The 20,009-nt window shown below is 38.6% G+C and overlaps 1 protein-coding gene across 4 annotated transcripts in view; it reads left to right on the top strand.

Moving 5' to 3' along the window:
- ANK3 (ankyrin 3) overlaps positions 1–20,009 on the top strand; it is a 204,023-nt gene that overhangs the window by 92,235 nt on the left and 91,779 nt on the right. For all 4 annotated transcript variants that reach the window (XM_086466594.1, XM_086466593.1, XM_086466592.1 and 1 more), the window contains 9 exons: positions 3,065–3,262; positions 5,263–5,361; positions 7,332–7,430; positions 8,710–8,808; positions 10,962–11,159; positions 11,681–11,779; positions 12,521–12,619; positions 16,219–16,416; positions 18,780–18,878. In XM_086466594.1, coding sequence (XP_086322720.1) covers positions 3,065–3,262; positions 5,263–5,361; positions 7,332–7,430; positions 8,710–8,808; positions 10,962–11,159; positions 11,681–11,779; positions 12,521–12,619; positions 16,219–16,416; positions 18,780–18,878 — 1,188 coding nt within the window. The remainder of the gene's footprint in view (positions 1–3,064; positions 3,263–5,262; positions 5,362–7,331; positions 7,431–8,709; positions 8,809–10,961; positions 11,160–11,680; positions 11,780–12,520; positions 12,620–16,218; positions 16,417–18,779; positions 18,879–20,009) is intronic.

Here is a 20,009-nt window from a genome sequence, read left to right as displayed (position 1 = left end):
TCAGCAAAACAGGACCCACCTCTCTGAAAGATGGAAAACTATGTGATGTGTTTAAAAGTGAACAGAAGGAAGTGCAGAGCTTCCTGAGTTTCCTTCTTATATGTTAATTCTTCTGTTTTCACAAGGTAAGCTAAGAAGTAGCAGTACCTCTGAATGACATAAATTAATCCATTCATTGGCACTAAAATATAGTACTGTCCTCTGCAAAATTAAGTGCCTCTCTTCTCTTCAAATTAAGTCGTATATTATTCGAAATAGGACACATCTTTGAAACAATTTGAACTTCACAAAGATTTCTCATGTTATATAAAACTCTTTCAGAAGAATAGCCATACTGCAGTTTGATAGCTATTTCCTGCTAGAGATTGTTTAGTGTAGTGCTGACCCTTTTTCACACTGGAATAACCTTAGATTTATTTTCAGGAGAAGCAATGACCTAATAGATTATCTGGGGTTTTCTACAAGTAAAAGGAAACCCCAGTTCTAGTCCTGAATGTGCCAGCAATCTTCTGTGTGAGAAATGACATCTCTGTGTATCAATATCCATCTTTTTTTAATTACTATTTTTCCAGGCTTGTTTGACTCTTCCTTTTTTTTTTTTTCTTTCTGTATTTTTTTCTCAGAGTTAATGGCACTTTCCCCAATTAAAGTCCTTTGACTCAGCTACGAAATAAGCTATGTATCGCTGGTAATTTTAAGTTTGCCCAGTCAGGCATTTGATACTCTATTTCATCTCTGTGGTCCTCTTCTGGTTTTTTGGGTGGTTTTGTTTTGTTTTTTTGTTTTTTTTTTTTTTTTTAAGGTATCGTATGACTGTCAATGTCTTTGATTAATCTTGTTCTTCACTTTTTAATATTTTCTTGGCATTCTTCATAAAAAGAGTAACATAACAGTGTTTATATAGTGCCTCCATCTTGAAGTACCAAATCGCTTATGATCTTTGGTGGATTGTTTCTCACAACATGGATATGGGACAGGAAAGCATTGTTATATGTAGTATTTTTATGTTAAAAGTGGGAAGGCAAAGGGATTGAAATATTGACTGACTTGTGTAAGATTGAAGAGTATCTTCTACTGCAACAGAATTAAGAGCAAGCCTAGTTTAGGTCATAACAAAAGACAATATTCCAATGATGTTTTGCCTTCATCAACTTCTTTAGCATCCAGTCTTGTCTCTTGCTCTTTTATGTAAAGTCTGGCTAGTTGCTGCACTTTTCTCACCCATGACAGATCTTTGTCAATCATCTTACTGATTTTCCCAAATTGATGTGTGGCTGCTCTGCTTCTTCCCTTCTTTTCCATCAATATTATCTTCTTTTGTATAAGTCTCTCCTATAAGGGAGTCCCATGTCATCTTCTCAATTTCTTACTCCATTAATAACTGTGGTTTATTGGCTGTTACTGTGAAGAATGACACTTTTAACCTGAAGGATCTTTCTTATAAAAATGGAACAGAACAGTGTATAAAGTTTCATGATTTTTTACTGTCATCTAAAAAGCATCATCAGTTACATAAACTGTTATCAGGAGGGCTTGGTGACTGAAAGAAATTAATCTTTTTTTATTCTGCTGTTTAACTACACTAGAAGACAGGGAAAACATTTAAAATGCGTTGCTAGTATCAGGCTTCCATGCAGATAATTGCTGTAGTAGCCTTTGGGAATGGCAGAGAGGCTTATTCAAGCCAACATAAATCACCAGTGAGATGCCCATGAAATAATCTTACTTGAAAGACAGAACTGTGTCCAAGAATGTCTGCTTCTCAGCACTGAACATAAACTGTGTTCAAATTCTGACAGTATTAGCCTGTTCACTTTCACCATCCTTCTTCCATGTCACTTTTTAAAATTATTTCACTGTGTATTTCCAACTTTATTTTGAATGTTTGTCATTACTGTTATGATATGGCCATGGAAAGGGAGAAGAAAGAAATCATCTGTTTCATAAAGCCTGAAATCGCAGCTGGTTTTACATTGCTACTTTGCCTTTGCTGACTGCGGTCACATGAGGGCACTCCATCTGTGAGCAGTCAGTTTCTTCATGATGGCAAACAGTATACTGTCAGTCATTTATAGAGTATATACTATTGTGTGTTGCCAGAATAGCTCCTGCACTTGAATCTAATTTTGTATTAAAAGGACCAACTGAAAAAAAAAAAAAAAAAAGGAATGGAAGACTATGTTGAGGTTTACCTAAGGAGCTCCTGTACCTCTGCTGACAAGACCTCTTTCATTCTGGCATATTTTTTAATCTTTTGTCACGAAATAGAGTCAGTCCTTTTAAGTTCTGAGAATTATTTCTCTCACATTTTTACTCCGGAAATATAATGTATGTTGGCAGCTTGTTGATTAACTATTGTAAGCAGTGCGAGAAATAATTCTTGGTACAGGGTTTGCTCCTAAACATGAGTGTCTCTCAGGTGTTTCCCTCATGAAACATAGCTTTCCCTGATGAAACAGCAGCTGGTCGGTCACATCATGGAGGTCTCATTCAGATTTTTTTTAGCCTGGTTGCACTTGAAACTTTTGCTGTTGTACCAATGTTGGTTGGGAAGAATGGTCTCCACAGGTGTGTAATGTGTTGTAAACTGTGTGTACAACCCCAAATCAGGAAAACACTAGTGGAGGGATGAAGGAAGGTTGTAGTGATTACTGAGTGATGCTCTGACCTGCTCTCTCATGCCTGGTATATGCAGGCTACATTAGAGTGCTGAGTTTAAAACCAGCAAATTTTCTGCCTAGGGTGTTAAAAGCCAAAAAGTGGTATTCTTCACACAACTCATCTAACTCAAGTAACTTATCTGAGCTATGCTGACTGGAATAAGCTATGTTTGGAGCATTGCTGGTATGTATGGCTACAAACTCTAACCAAGCAAGCTCCAAATTCCACATGGTTTTTGCAGGAATAAGAACCGTCGTTGTTACACTGAACATGTTAAGTTTATTTTGGGTGCTCTCTGGGCTTATAAAATTCTCCATACTCAAATGCTCTAAGCACAATGCAGAGGAGTTTCATTTCTCTGAGCATCCTATAACCCATCACTGTTGGGTCTTTTTGTTCACAGAATGGTTTGTCTCCGTTGCACATGGCAACACAAGGAGATCATCTAAACTGTGTTCAGCTTCTGATTCAGCACAACGTGCCTGTAGATGACGTCACTAATGACTATCTGACTGCACTGCATGTTGCCGCCCACTGTGGCCACTACAAAGTTGCCAAGGTTCTCTTGGACAAGAAAGCTAATCCTAATGCCAAAGCACTGGTGAGTACACAGCGGGTTACTATTCACAGCTAAACATTCTTCCAGAGTTTCAGTGAGACTTATTTGAGAGTTATTTTCTGCCTGCTGATGGTTGACAGTGAGGATATGTTGTATTGCTACAGCCCAGGAGAGGATGCTCAAGGTTCAAAGCCTTAATATTGTGTCATGCAATCAGAGTAGACTTTTGTTTATGGACGGTCAACAGTAATTTATGAATTTCTAGTGTAACTAGAGCACTTTTGCCTTCCGGTATTTTGTTATGATCCTGAATAGATGAAGCAGCTGCAGACATAGCTGCTATTGTTTTTGGTATGAAGAGAATTCTCATTTTCTAAGTGTTTGTAAAGAGAAAATAACCAGCAATGTTTAAAACAAAGAATTTTTAGTAGTTCTCAAAGATGTGAAACAGTAAAAAGTAGGAATGAGTTAACAAACATTTGTGGTATTTTATAATTATGTCAATGGTGTCATATGCCTTTCTACTTTAAAAATAGCTTCAGCAACAAAATCTGTTTGTGTAATTAAACTGCGTACATACTGAATGCATTAATGCATTTTGTTCAAAATTATCCTTGGAATACGTTGTTTTTAAAATGCCTTTTTGATTTGTCGTTCAGTAACAGTTCCAAACAAATTCACGTTCTGACATCAGTTGGGTTGATTGTTGGTTTTACAGCCTGATGCTACCAAGTCATTCAATTCCTGAAATATTATGTGAGTTCCTGAAACCCTCACAAGCCAGGTGGGATTGACGCTTGAAAACAGCACAGGCTCCATAGCTTTCCTTCTCTCAGCCCCTCTGTTTTTTGTGTCAGATCAACCTGTCTTCAGGTGTGTTTGGTCAAGGTATTTCAATATATGGCCTTTGTTCACTATAACCAGCAAGCAAGGAGGCTTGTAGGCCTGTAATATTTTTTTTTGCCTTCTGAAATAATCAAATCGTCATCAGGTTTAGCTTTCGGAGTTGCTGGCAGTGGCCTTTCATTGGTCTGGTAACCAAGACACAAATTTCCTTTTCCCCTAAATCTTCTAGTGTTTCCTTTTATTCTGTCCCGGTCCCCACTTTGGATGATTAAGTAGAAGGAGCCTGAGTGCAGTATCTGGAGCTCAAGCTCACTGTTCCCTGAAACACAGCTGAGCTTACCCTGGACATTGTCCACTGCTAAGGAGAGAGTTGAAAGCGGCTCACACTTAACTGGAACAGACAATTGCACCAACCTCATGTTACAAAAGCATATGACATTCTTTATATGGCAGGTAAAACAGCTGATTTTAATCGGATCTGAGGGACCAGTTCTGTCAGCTGTTTTCAGTATTGCTCTGCAAAGGCTTTTTTGATGAATATATAGAGCGGCATCAGCATTCAGTGCACTAGTATTATTGTACCAGTCATGGATGCTCTGGACAGCTTATTTTCCTGTTGTACTTGTTTTCTGTTGTATGGTCTCACAGTACATAAGATGGCAGTTTTAAATGTTCATTTGGCTGAACACACTAATTTTTTTTTTAAAGGAGGGGCAAAATAATTGTAATTAGAGTAAACAGACAGGTAAAGAATGAAAAAAATAGTAAGATTAGCTTAGAAAAAGATCCAAATGCCAGAGCTTGCAAAGGTAAAGTGCTTTTTTAACCAGCAGTTCTGAAAAGTCAAAAGAAAACCAACCAAAGAAAACCTCACCAACCTCCAAAAAACTCCCATCCAGTTAACAGTGAATATGCTGAGCAAAAATGAAGTTTTTGATAATTTTAAGTGAACTGAGAATTTTTAAAAAGAAATTATTTATTGGAGTAAGCAATATATTTCATAATTAAAACAGGCTACATGAAATATGTCTTTTTCTGTTTAGACATTTTTTCTCTGTTTTGCATGAAAAATTTAGTGAAGCCAAAACAGATCTGGGAGGTGTTTTGTTAGAGGAATGTTTTATGTGAATTCCATCCCAATTTGCTTTTTAATGATACATGCAGTATCAAAAAAGTATGTTCTTTCTCATTTACAGAATGGTTTCACACCTCTTCACATTGCCTGCAAGAAGAACAGAATAAAAGTAATGGAACTTCTTCTGAAGCACGGTGCATCAATTCAAGCTGTGACTGAAGTAAGAAGTGGTCTTTTCACGTTCGTCTTTGTTTTTTTCTACGAAATTCGTTGTAACTATATTGATTAATATTTTAATATTTCTGAAAGACCATGTACCAATCAAGTCAACAATTATTTTCAACTAGGTGTTACCAAATAATAAAACTGAACAATAAAGTCTGTTGCCCTAACGGATCACAACACCCAAAAAATTCATATACTTTGGGAATACCGTAGGAATAACAAGTGAAACATAACTTGAACATTTTAAAAAAGATCTATAATTTCTGCCAATTTTTGCCTGTAATTTAGTGCATGGAAGATGAAATTCACCCTGTTACGGAGACTAGGGTGAAGTCTGTGCTTCCCTCAAGTCCTGTTTTGAAAAGTGGTTTAATTCAGACCTTGTTTTGGCTTTCCACACAGAAGTTATATTCACCCACCATCACAGGTCATCACAAATCAGCTGGACATAAATCAATATGCTATTACTTCAATCAGCATGAGATAGTCTACACCCAGTTATTGGCACAATTTAGAGATTCATTAAGTACCTATGGAAAAATTTGGTTTGTCTGGTATCTATATTCTAAGTTAGGAGGAAAGGTCACATATATGAATGTGTGACCGCTGTGAAAGAAGCCAGGTAAGAAAATGATAGTTCCATTTATTAAACAAGGTACAATTGGGAGCAGTTCATCTCCCCAAAATGGAGTTTCATTTCTAACTGTTCATCAAATAGTCATTGCTGCTTATAAACTGTTTATTAAAGGTAATACTTATTACCTTCTTCTATAGTAAGTTTTTTTCCAGATACTTCCGCCTTTTTTTTTTTTTTTCAGCTGCAGGCTTGAATCTCTGCAGTATGAGTTAGCGTTTACAGTCAAAGAAGACACACATGCATTGTATTTCCTGCAGTCTATTATTTTAAAAGCATTTACTAAAATATGTGAAACAGGGGAAAGAAATAACATACTCCACCAGTTATTCTACCTTCCTGCTCACGTTTGCTGTTCTGCATGAGAAAGGAACAAAAGTGTGTTTTCCTCACTTCTGCTGTCCTGGGACTTGTGTACATCTATGGGGAAGCTGCCTAAATCAGGGGATTTCCAGAAATTCACTGAGTTTTTTCCTTCTCTTGGTAGCAAAATGCTGTTCTACAGCCTCTGGCTGACTGTTGCTACAGCTGTGCAGAAGCAGCTGTGAAGAGGCTTTAGGGTAGTTCGAAATGGAGAAATATTAGCTATTGATTGGATTTCTAAGGCAAAATCCTTGAGGTCATGCCCTGCTAAATGACTGCTCCCTTTTTTTCCTCCCCTTCTCCCTCCCTTTCTTTCTTTCCAGTTGGTCTTTTATATCTCGTGTAACAGCAGTGGTGCAGATTTGTGATGGTGCCACTAGGTCCTGAGGGAAAGGGGAATTCTCTTTAGCCTGTGTTATTTGTGTCTGTGGCTCTCTGGCTGGATGTCACAGTTTTGAATTCCATTTCTTCTGGAGAGACAGTGGGGATGGAGCTTACCACCTAAGTCCGATAGACCTTTTTGTTCATCCAGGTGGATTTGGTGATTTGGTGGGGACAATGGACACTGCATTTTTTTTGCATTAGCTAAATGCTCCAGAAAGTCTTGTCTCTGTATCAGGAATGCTTCTACCTTTTTTCTTTTTTTTTTTTTTTTTCCTGGTCCAAAATGATATTTAGCAAAAACTTGAGGAAGAAGTCTTGCTTAACTATAGTTGATTTTAGTTGATGAATAATTACTGAGTTCTAGAATGTTTCTATGTTTGCTTATGAATCATACTCATAGGTGTTTCCAATTCTGTGTGCCCTTTAGTTTAAGCATGTGTATCTGTTTTCAAGAAGATAAGATCCTTTCAGAAGAGCGAGCACTTAGGTTTACTTCCTTTAGAATAACTTATTTTTTACCCATGGCATTCTTGTAAAGGACTGTGGAAGTAGGTACTTAAGTTTGATTTTGGTTTGGTTTTCAGTCGGGCCTAACTCCAATCCACGTTGCTGCCTTCATGGGACATGTAAATATTGTATCGCAGCTAATGCATCATGGAGCATCACCAAACACTACCAATGTGGTGAGTAACAGGTTTCCTTTCGGCATGGCAGAACTGTGAATACATTATAGTATCTGGGAGCAGCACTGTTGTGAAGCATCTAATTCTGGTGTTGACCATCCACCTCCATAGCAGTCATGGCTCCTACCGGAGTCATGGGAAAGTGCAACCTGCTGACTCCTACTTGGGAGATGCTCGACAGGTTGAGGAAACCTAAAAAGAGGCTGACTTTAAGCAGACTGTATTCTCTTTGTTTTCTGAAATAAAGAACGAGAACATACTGTAGCATGTAAGTAATTTTTGAGATGTGTACTTGACTGTTGAGCAGTGTTTTCCCGGGACCCCAGGGGCCTACCATTTAAGGAAAATTCTGCTGTTATCAACAGATTGCAGCAGATTGTTGGGACATATTGCCTGTGTCCATAGAGCCGTACAAGTGTGCTTTTCTACTGGATGTGCACTGTGTGCCCCAAGGCTCCCAGGGCATGTGTAAAAACTGAAGTCATTGTCAGATGGATATTTGAAAGTTGGGAAATGGGAGGAAAGTAGAAGCTTGCTGATTCTTTTTAACAGTTTGGCCTCAAAATCTCCCTTTGTACAAGTGTAGTTAGAAGACAATCTTTTATTGAAGTCTTCATCTGCTGATTCTTTTAGATTATATAAAAATGCAACACCATTTGTAAATTAGCAGGTATTTGTACCTAAAGACATATGGATGTCCAAAAACGTAGAAAGCGGTTTCCCTTCTGAATTTATTCTGGTTTGTTTGTGTTTGTCTTTCATTAAGTCCATGAAGCCTTAGATTAATATACTTGTAATGATTTTTTTTTTTATTCTTGTTCACTCATCTCAGTGCTTGTCAGACAACAAATGATAGTGGGGGACATAGGGCATAGTAGGAAGAAGGCCAAATATATGTATATCTCAATATACAAAATTTGAAATAAATTTTTTGTTTGACTACATTAGGCTCTATTTAAATGGACCTCATTTTTAACACTGTTAGTAAAATGTTAGTAAATACAAAAATTGCACTGTCTCTTGTCAGCAAAAGACTAGTGTCAAAGGCACCGTTGTGTTGGGAAACTGACTCTGAAATAAACTGCTTTGTAACATACAGCTAGGAGGTCAAATATTGATTTAATCTTCCATCTTGCTCACAGAGAACTACTACGGAATATTCTAGTGGAAATTATTCTGAACTGGGTCACCAGTATTTTTGTATTTATGAAACATGTTAGGGTTTGTTTTTCCTGCAGTGTGTTTTTAATGATATTATGTTTTGGCTGCTGCATGCTAGAGAGGAGAAACAGCGCTGCACATGGCTGCCAGAGCTGGCCAAACTGAGGTTGTTCGATACCTGGTACAAAATGGAGCCCAGGTGGAAGCTAAAGCTAAGGTAAGGTGATGGTCCAGGTATAATAACCCTAGATTTATCTATATTTAACAAAACAAGGACTCATATACATCTTGCATGTGTCTTTTTGGAAAAGAAAGGGAGATTAAATGAACCACCTTGGTGTAATGACCGCTGATATTTTGTTATGTATTCTCTTACCATAGTCATGAGTGATCTGTATGTAAGAGAGAAGGCAGGAAATGTCAAGTTGATACCATGCCCGTGTTTTTGTCAGCTTTTAATACAAACTATTATGTGTTTGAAGAGTTTTGTTTTGGGGTGGGAAACAAGGAGCGGGAGGAATGCCTCAAATCTGCTTTTATTTCTGCAAAACTCTAGAACCTAGGCTGCTGGTGTCTCCTGCCATGTCCCTAAATTATCAGCCTGTATGCATTCAAAAATAGCTATACTTCTAAAGAACACCTCCTAAAGTAAGGAAGCACAGTAAGGGGATGTAACATAGGGCTAGAAAGAAGGAACAGACCTTATAGAAACAATTGCAATTGAGGAAGATAAGAGAAAAAGAAATGGTCAGAAGCCACTGAAGAAACATACAAAATTATGGAAATAAGAGTTCCAGGAAACAGACAGGAGAAGGAAAGAAAGAAAAGGAAAAGGAAAAAAAAGGAAAACTTTTTCAAATAGTGATTAAATGAATACAGTTTCAAAGAAATCTGTTTTTCACTGTGAAATTATCATCTGTGAATTGGCTCACAAGTAAAGTTACTCATAAGAATATCTACTTATAAGGAGCTCTGACTAAATATTTATAGTAGATACTCTTCATATCTGCAAGCAGTCTGACAATAGAAGTGAATCACGTGGTTTGTAAATCTCCAAAGACAGCCTTGAAAGTGAACAGCTTGTGCTCAGAGGCACAGTCATGCAAATATTTTCTAAGTAATCTCACACAATGAATTAATTTGTGCAAACTGCAATTGCCTGTGATCAATTTGTTATCATAAATAACAACTAAATACAAGTTATAGATTATACACCAGTGCTAACATCAGCCATGAGAAAATTGTGGGAAACAGCCATAAACTGGAAACATTTAAGAACCATAAAGGCTCTCCACCAGTCAGAGGAGAATTTCCCTGCAGAGAAGCAGCATTCACATCCTGACACTCTCTCATCCTAAATCCCAAAGGTGTAAAATCACTGTTGTAGGATGGGCATGGGCAGAAGTTTCGCTAGCAGAGAACACCCCAGAACTACTCTGCTGCAGGATGTGGGGTAGCAGTGCTCAAAGGTAAGAAATTCAGGAGGTAAAAATAGGGGAGAGAAAGATGTTTGAATAGATTTATGAAGAACAGGAAAAAAGAAAGTCACGGGGCTTTGTTTGCCATACTGTTGCAATAGTGTGCTTCATCCAAAGATTGTACAACTGAGAATGGGCAGGACAAAAATACAAAACCAAATAATGAATAAGGAAGAAATTATCTGTTAGAAACTCAGAACAAGGTCACAACCAACCAAAATATTTTCACTGAAGGAAAATAAATAAAAACCAAGACTTATGACAGGGCAACCTGTGTACTTAAAACTATTAGGATTATTGTGTTCTGAATGAGCAGTGAGAAAATGACAGTGAATTTCTGCACCATGCTTTATCTTCCGTTACATCCACTGTAAAGTTATCTGCAAAATACCAAGCAAATCATTCACCACTAAAAAAGCACAAAATATGATACTTCATACAAGTTACTAGGCAATAATATGCTAAGGACCTCAGGTCATCCCAAACAACTGATTGAGTTGTTAAATGTTGCTGGGAATCATAAAAGAGATCAAGATGTGAGGAACAGAGCTATGCATTCACTGTGTTTTAAGAAAGGTCTCAAATTCAGCAGCACACTCTATGCATCTTAGTGGCAAAGCAAAGTGAGGCAGATCTAGATTAAGAAGATTGATCAGTTTGTTTACTGTTATGGATTATGTACCTGTCTGGAATATTTTGTGATGCAGCAACAAAGCACAAGATATATTTATTATGTGACAAAGAGAAAGCCAGAGTGCAATATTCACTGCGTAAGATGTCGGTAGATTTTATGCTCATCTGCAATTTTTAAAAGCGATAGAATCTAGCAAATATTTTCTGTGAAAATATGAGCCTTAGTTTTCTTATGTAGGACTGTTTCTTTTATGTTTAGGATGACCAAACACCACTGCACATTTCTGCTCGACTGGGAAAAGCAGATATAGTACAGCAGCTACTACAGCAAGGAGCATCTCCAAATGCAGCTACGACGTCTGGCTATACACCCCTGCATCTTTCTGCTCGAGAAGGACATGAAGATGTAGCTTCTGTTCTTTTGGATCATGGTGCATCTTTATCTATCATTACCAAGGTAAGGGAGTTGCAAAAGTGAAAGCTTCAATAGTAAAATGTACCTGTAGCAAGTGCTACTTGTGAATTGAATGCTGCAAGAGTCATATACACATACAAATAAAGTTAAGAATGAGCTACATTTTGTTAAAAGGGTGCAAAGCTTCATGCTTTTACCTCAAAGCCTAATATATAACATAACCCAGTGATCAGACATGCATTTTCTGGAATGAAAGGAATGCAGGGCAGAAATTCCTGATGGGAGTTGATAAGCTGTTACCCAGCCTTGTCTCTAAGTCTTTGGCCAGTGAAAAAAGGAACTGATTCTTCCCTTTTTAAGGTTGTTTTCATGTAGATAGGGCTTTGTCTTGCAAGAGAGGGCCTCCAGACCTGCCAGGGCAGTTAGGAATCTGCAGACTTGCTGCCTGTACTCAGGGCTATGTAAGGGGATGGATGGAAACAGCAGTATCCTTGTAGATCGGAGACAAACCGTATCTTGAAAGAGAGTGCACAAGGCTGCTATATAACTGCTTTCTCTTACAGAAAGGATTTACTCCTCTACATGTGGCTGCAAAATATGGGAAAATTGAGGTAGCCAACCTCCTGCTTCAGAAGAATGCATCTCCTGATGCTTCTGGAAAGGTAGGACAGAAGAAGCCAGTGCCACTTGCACACAACTATCTAAACGCACATAATATTCTAATAATACCCTTCTACCTACTTACCATCACGTTAGTATCCACAGCCTGGGTTTAACTGGAATGGGTTGCATGTAATATTCCAGTCCCTGTTAGGGCTGCCAAGAGCCAACAAAATCTTGACAAAAGTGACTTTTATTGTCATTAATTAAAAATAAAATCATCTTCTCTCTCTACCCATCCAGAGGAATGGAGACAAACCATTCCCCTGCCTTCCTGCCCAGACTATTTACAGTCCTTATCAGAGTATTCAGGCAGCTGGCTCTGCTCCCTCAGGTCTCATGACAGGGGGCAAAGCCTAGTAGGACCTCAAGCTTTTTAAACCAGCCTAGCTTGGATTTTTACGGGTTCAAGGGACAGTTTACTTATCCATTGCAGTAAAAGAAAAACATTGCTGAGGGTGTGACCTCAGGGTCAAAATTCCTTATCTGCTCTGTCCTGGGGGCAGCACAGATATGTGCTTCTCTGTTCATCTTCCCTGGGAAAAATGTAAAGGGCTTCCATAGCTCAGTACAGGTTTTCAAATCTGGGGGGTTTTTTTGATTCTGAAGTTATCAAAGACTCTGGATACATGAATGAATAACAAATGTGCTTTTTCACCTAGTCTACTCTGATTTTCCAAGCTCTTAAGTTTTCCCTGGAGGGGGTCTGTAACAGCACTTGTTTGTTCTGCATGTGTTTTTAGAGCGGTTTAACACCACTGCATGTAGCTGCACACTACGATAATCAAAAAGTGGCACTCCTTCTGTTGGACCAGGGAGCTTCACCTCACGCATCTGCCAAGGTACAAGTACTGGCCACTCTGGGGGAATGATACCTAGGCTTTTTGTGTCACTTTATTCCCTGTCTACCTCTGTTCTTTCTATGCTTTATATGTTTGCAATTACAGGGGGCTCAGCGACCTTGTTTATTAATGTCTCATAACCGCATAAAGCTGTTAGCATAATTCTGCAGATGAATAAAACAGCAGTAAAAAAGCAAACATAGACGTAGAAACATTTAAAATCTCTAGTTTGAATAAAGTTCTCTCTTGGCGAATGCTGAACCTTGCTTTCCCTTGTCCAGTCTCCTTAGTACCTTCTCCAAGCCAGCCAACCTTATATCATTGCATCTTAATGTCTGTGCGGGGCAAGTTTAGAATTGATGCCTGGCTACGCAGGGGTAGTTCTTCTGTATTGTGCCACAAGGATGACTTCTGAGGTGTGACATGTATCTCAGTACAATGTATGTAATCATTAAGGTGCTTCACAATACTTCTACCATAGTGTAAATGGACTGGTGAGAAAGTAAAATAACTAGTCACAGCCCTGCTCTGATTGCAGTTTACTGTAGGCAAGATAATACATAGTGTAAGATTTCAGGGGATGTTAAAAAATAAATATTTAAATGTATTCTAGTTCTGAGTAAAAGAAGGAGTTTAGAGACGCTTAAAGTGTCTATATCTTTTGTGGATCTCCGTTTTAAGTATGGTTCAATAATCGATAGTTGGACAGCAACAATAAGTAAAACAGGGTTGAAGCATATGTGGGTTCAAGTGAGGCAAGTGCAGTGTAAATACATCATCTGAGATAACCCAGATGCATTCCTAAAATCACTGCAAAAAAACAGAGTGGAAAAGGGAGAGCTAGTGGAAAAGCCAGTATCATAGACAGACAGCTCTCCTTGATTGCCTTCCTCTCACGGGACTGAATACAGCCATAACACTAGAGGCCTTCTGCATGGCTAAAGAAGGGGATGGAGTCTGTCATACATGGTAGGTCCCAGAGTTTGTAGTGCAAAAGGGAGGAAAGTTAAATAAACATGGCTAGCCAGCAGCAACGGCACAGTTTAAAATCAATAAAGTCGATACTGGCAATCTGCCAGAGCAGTGCCCCAGGAGGTGAACTAGAGTGATCTCTGATTTTTACTACTGCAACACAGCACTTTTAAATGCCACTGTGGGGAGGAAAGGGCCTTCTGAAGGGGATGACAAGACACTGATGCAGTTTTCACTGAAAGAAACTGCTGGTGAAAGCTGTGCATCCTGTAGGGGCAGGGGTTGCAGCAGCCACTATATTTCTAGACTATAGCATAATATTACACAAGCTCTTATGTCAGGTCACCTTGGCTTCCCCATCTGTAACAGAACAGGTTTGCAGCTGCCACTTCAGGCTTTCAATGCCAGCTGTAAGTCTTCCTAGAAGAAAGCCTTTGTAAGTATTCTGCAGTAAGTGAGCCACAGCAATGCTGAGTAGAGCATCAATACTAAATAAAGTTAACAGTTGCATGTTTGTTGCTTTAGGCACCCACTGCGCAGTCATCTGAAAGATGATGTTGGTAACAGCACATAATTTCCCGTTTCTTTGTAAATCTGGTCTAAAAAATAAATGTGTTATGTCATATCTCATCACTGGCTCCACAGTTAGTTTCATTAGCAGTTGCTTTCTGTGACACTCCTGTCTTTAACACTAATCAAGGCCCAGCAGCATTTGCCTTGAAGCGTGATCAGAGAAAGGGTATGGGAAGTGGCCATGTCAGAGTACAGCACTGTGATACAGTTATTCTGATGAACCATTCTTCTTTTTTATAGGCAAAAATTTTAATTTGGCATCCACTTTATAATGCTTCTCTTCCTCTCCCCTGCATTCTCAAAGCCTCAGTTTTTCTCTATCCCTTCATCTTGAACTGTTTTCCCTTTTTACCTCTTTTCCCTGGCAGCCAGAATAACCCAATACCCTTCCTTCCAAACTTCTCTGTTCCCTTCTGCATCTATGCGTAGTGGCAGAGCACAGCCCTTATGAGGAGAAGATGCAGACCGAGCCTGAGCTGAATTTCAGCTTTTATTTTTCAGCTCTTTGTTTGCCTTCTCTTGGCAACCTGCTGCTGTCCATTCCACTGAAAGTAATGTATGCCCATTTCTGAGGAAAATGCTTGAAAACTGCTTTTGTTATTTTACAAAATATACACAAGTTACATTTAAAATACAGAGTTTAGTATATATACAGGATTTAGCATGTAGTATCTAGGATTTACTAGGCGCTTATGTAGCAATGGCTGTTTTACAGTCAGTCTTGTGCAGGAAGTCTGAGGGAGAACATAGTGTTAGTTTCTCCTGAAGCATTTTATCTTCAAAGTGAAGATTCAGTGGCCATGTATGTACTTTATTAATTGTGGCACTGTGTTTCCTGGGTGTCTTTTTAAAATATCTTATTATCTAAGGTCTGAGCTGAATCTGAATTGAATTTTGAAGGTTACAGAACCTTTTCCATGTGGAGTTAGTGCTGTGCCTCTCTCATTTCCAGATTACTATTAAATCTTTATTGTAATCATTTGTGTGCCCCTGTGTATTTATTCTTTGCTCCTACCTGCATCGCCCTGCATCTGTTGTGACCTTCCTTCCTGTATAGTCCAGCCCTGCTGCCCCATGGGGCACAGGGAGGAGCCAAGCCAGGTGAATGCCTTGTGCCTTTAGATAGATTTTATTGGGCTGTGTTATCTGAGATGCACATAGTACTTATGATACCATATGAAATGGTTTATGCGGCTAAAGTCTCATCCCCGACAGCCTTCCAGGCACATGCACATGTGTAATTTTTCTTTAAAATGAGGACTGATACATTTCTGAAAGTTCTTGATTAAAGAGGCCTTGCAATCTGTACCAAAAGCAGTCATACCTTAGTCAGTGTTTTGGTATTTGCGTGCTAATCCGTTATTCTTTATATCTGTTTATCATTTTTCTGCCAAGTGTATCTTTTTTCTGCCAAGCGTATCTCAAAATTCTATCATGCAGTAGATGCTGCATTTTTATTTTTAGTAGTGGGCCGACTGGGTACACATATTGGTAGGAATAAAAAAATTAAAAATGCAAGACTGTAAAGTTACATGCTTTAATTTTCCCTTGATCTGAGCAAAAACCGCCTGTCAGTAAGGTTAGGATAAATGCTGCAAGAAGGGCCATATTTCGTGTACATAATGCTTTCATTCACACTGAGAAATGGGAAGAAAATCCCCAACAAACAATAACAGCTGTTCTGAGTTATGAACACACATTCTGCTCTTCTGTTTTTTAAAGATTTCATGTACATTTAAGGAAAAGTAGCAAATGACTGTGAAATGAAACTCAAATTTTTATTGCTATAGGTTGTGCTCTTCTGAACAGATTTTTTTTTTTTTACTACATTTGAAATTTTCTTTCCGAATCCTCCTATTTGTAGCCGTACTTTCAAAACCAGATTGCTTAAAGCTCTGATACATTTATTTGTACAATTAGTTAATATTGTATTTGACTGCTTGACAGAATTTTTAGAACTAATTACTTACTTTTGTAGGGGTGGGTAGGTACAGGGAAGTGATTTATCATGCTGTTTAATGAGTAGCTTGTAATTAAGTGCTTTCTGTTGACAGAATGGCTATACACCACTGCATATAGCTGCCAAGAAAAACCAGATGGACATAGCAACTACACTGCTGGAATACGGTGCTGACGCTAATGCTATAACCAGACAGGGTATCGCCCCTGTACACCTTGCCTCTCAGGACGGCCATGTGGACATGGTGTCATTGCTTCTTACTAGAAATGCTAATGTAAATCTCAGCAACAAGGTAAGTGTTCCCCCTGCCTGGTGCTAAGGCAATAAACAAACACGGTGATGAGAAGGATGGGGGCCTGCAATTAAATTGTGTCCACTGTGATTCTGCACGTTCTTAAAACCACTGCAGGTGTCTGAACACACATCATCATTTCTTCCAGCAAAGAGAGCAGCATTCAACATGCCACGACACATTGCATGAACTGTTTTTCATAGTACACAAGTTTTGATGATAGCACATGCTACAGAGGAATTTATTAATCCATCTCCCTTCCTTCCATGTTATGCTAGTCTGCCAAAACATGCCCAGAGGGAACGTCTTCCTCCCCACAGCCGTTAGTGGGGTTGACACGTGTCATTTACCAGCCTCTAGATACATGCTTGCCCATTAAACAATGATAACAACTAACTTGTTAAGGGAAGCTGATTTTTTAAAATATTTTTTTTTTTGTTTTTTAAATGAGATGACAGCAAGGTTGTCTGAGATTTTATCATTAATGTAAGTGACTCTTCCTCCCCAGGGGGTGTTCCTTAGAGTACAGTGACTTTTGGTGTAATTTCTCCTAGGGGCACGAAAGGGAAGTTGGTAGATTTTAGTTCCTATATGTATGAATTTATAGGCTATTAAGTCTGCTCTATAGTAATGTTTCTAGCAAATGTGCAGCCTTAATTCTTTAAATGCCCCACTACACATCAGAGATTTATGTGGCTAAAGTAGAAAGGCAAGAGACAAATTTTTCATGCAAAATATTTCTTATTCTCAGCAGGTAGAAAGACTAGGTGTCCTCTGAGGCTCTGAGTGGTGCTGCACATGTGTTTTCTTGTTTCTAACTTCACAGTTTAGTTAATTTTGAGCCCTCCTTCGGAAAGCTTCTCTTGCAGATGTTAATTTTTTTCCCTAGCCTGAATCAAGTGTGTGGGCTTATATAGTGCAGGATGTACTCTGTAGCCCCACAGGGCAATTTGCATGTACACATATCGTGTCACATTGGCTATCGTGGTTTTGCTGCTGAGACTCATACAGAGAGCATGATTGCAGCGGCTTGGCATTTTGATTCAGTCCCACCAGAGGTTAATTACCTGCAACATCCTTCAGTCTGTTACTGTTCAGTCATAAATCTCTAGTTTCTCATTATACTGATAACACCACATTTTGAAAATAGTTTCCCCTGTACTCAGCTAGGGATGCACATTTCCTCTGAGCTCAGCACCTACATTTGAAGCCAGATATTTAAAGCACGCTAACTTTTGAGTTTTGCAGTGGGAATAAAAAGAGCATTTGTTTTCTTCAGGATCGACAGAATGGTTGGGAGCCGACTACTCAGAGCCCCAGTGTGGGCCCTGAGCGCTTATTAACTCTTTTTAGAAGGTTTGGCCCATAATATCCAGGCTCCATTAGGTAATTTACAGTTGGTTACTGTTACCTATTTGTGTAATGTGACCCACCTAAGCTGCATTGTCATCAGGATTGTGCGTTCGACTACAGTACAGTGGGATGCTCTCAGAGTAACTGCCCTTGGTAGCAAGTGCATTGTGGATTTGAGTTTGCATTCAAGGGTAGGAAACTCAGCGAGTGTTTCTGCCTGATGTGCTGACTGCTTCCACCCACTCTTCTGTCACTGGCACTAAAGGTAGTAGGAACACGAGGAGAGAAAAAGAACTTTAATTTGCACATAAAGGATATTCTTTCCCATTCCTAACAACATCCCTTCAGCAGATTCTCTCTTTTACCCCTTCTACCTGAGGTCTTTTATATGACAGAAAGTTGTATACCTTTCTGAAGTTTTAAGGATTTCAGATCTCGAGTTTCAGATAAGAAAAATAATGACCTATCCGAAACCTGAGTGTCAGTACATGTCATCCCGCAAGTCTGTATACTCCCTGGGTAGAGAGAAATGGACCTGATCTCAGAGAAATGTAGTTTTGTCTTTTCTGTTTGTGTTTGAAAATGACCAATTAGAGGAGTAAAAGGTAAGGATAAATCTGAGTGAATGTTACTTATGGAAAACTTGTATAAGTGTAAACAATAACTCAGTATTTCTTTTAAAATTTTACTCATTCTAAGGAAGTGAATTAGTCAGGAGGTAAAAAAACACTACGCAACTTTTTGTTAAAGTGCTATAATTTGCTATCCCACATTTAACACTGCATGAAGAAATATTCCTTGTGTAAAAGAAACATTATCTTCCTGGTTTCAAAACTGGACTTTCTTGCAAATCAACAAATGTGATTAGGAAGCACACTACATAGTGAAAGTGAAATTTATAATTTCTTTAACTTCAGTAGGATGTTTTGAGTCTTTCTGATACCTGAATTTGCATTTTAGTATTCATGTGCCTCCTCTGAAGGTTGTTACTTGTTGCTTCTAATTTACAGAGTGGACTGACGCCACTCCACCTGGCTGCTCAAGAGGACAGGGTCAATGTAGCAGAGGTTCTTGTTAACCAAGGAGCTGCTGTTGATGCACAGACGAAGGTACGAACACCACTGTCAACATATATTAGTTCCTTTCAGGGAGGCATGAGCCTGTAGCCTGGACTAGTCATTGATTTCAGGGTGAAACTGAAATAACAGCAGAGAAACTTTCCTTGTAATAAATTATTATGGAATATATGCTGAAAACTGAAGACTTGAATGTTTAGTGTTATACTCAGTCTTTGAGCAGTAAGCTTATTTCTTGCCAACTATTTAGGTCAATACAGATTTAGATTGTATCCTGCTATTTTGTTTCACTGAAGGTAAGTGGGATTCATCTGTTTTTTATGTAAGGAAACTTTCAGAAAAGCTTGAGCTCTCTCTACAGAGAGTCGTATAATCTTTTACCATATGCATACTCTCATCTGCTTTTGGTATTTTTTACATGTTGCACATTCTTTACATTCAGCTGACTGTAGAAACGAAATGCAGGAGAACTGTTGCTTAAAACATCTGTATTTACAGCAAGAGAAACGGTGTAAATGCAATGTAGGCGTTCCTGGCTGTTAAGTGGTGAATACTTTTTCCTATGACTTAAGACATTTTATGAAATAGTCTCCTTTCCCTGATCTGATACTAAATAGCCGTCCATAGACACAATTCTGGAAGTAAAGCCATTGTTCATCTGTAAAGATTACCCCCTACTCCTACAGCTTGACTCAGCCTTCATGACTGGATGCCTCTGAATTTCCAAGCCAGTTTGTTTTGCAAAGCATAGTGAGACCAGATATTTCATCATATGGATACATTCTAGGGAACTGACTTTCTCCGTTGTCCCAGGTTCAGGGACATTCAGACTATTGTTCTCCCGATGGTAAGCATTAACCTATTAGGTTGTGAGTGAAAAAAAAAAAAAAATTGCTCTACTGTCAAAAATAATATTAGAGGTGAAACATTTAACTGTTGAGGACAAATTTGAAATTCTTTATCACTGTTATCTAATATGAAATACCTATATGCAATGATGGTCCATTTAAAATCTACTTGCCTAAAAATAGTTTTGACTAAAGTAAGTATTTGGACCCCAAATAAGAGACCTGGCTTTCCAAGGTGCTTCAGGATGGGTTTTGAGACCCCAAGCAATGATGCCTCCCACTTCACAGTATTGGTTTTAAGAACGATGTGAGTAAA

Source organism: Leptosomus discolor, chromosome 6 (assembly GCF_034619465.1).
Source record: "Leptosomus discolor isolate bLepDis1 chromosome 6, bLepDis1.hap2, whole genome shotgun sequence".
NCBI classification, from domain to species: Eukaryota; Metazoa; Chordata; class Aves; order Leptosomiformes; family Leptosomidae; genus Leptosomus; species Leptosomus discolor.
The sequence above is the reverse complement of the archived record's forward strand: the minus strand, read 5'-3'. Positions and strand labels throughout refer to the sequence as shown.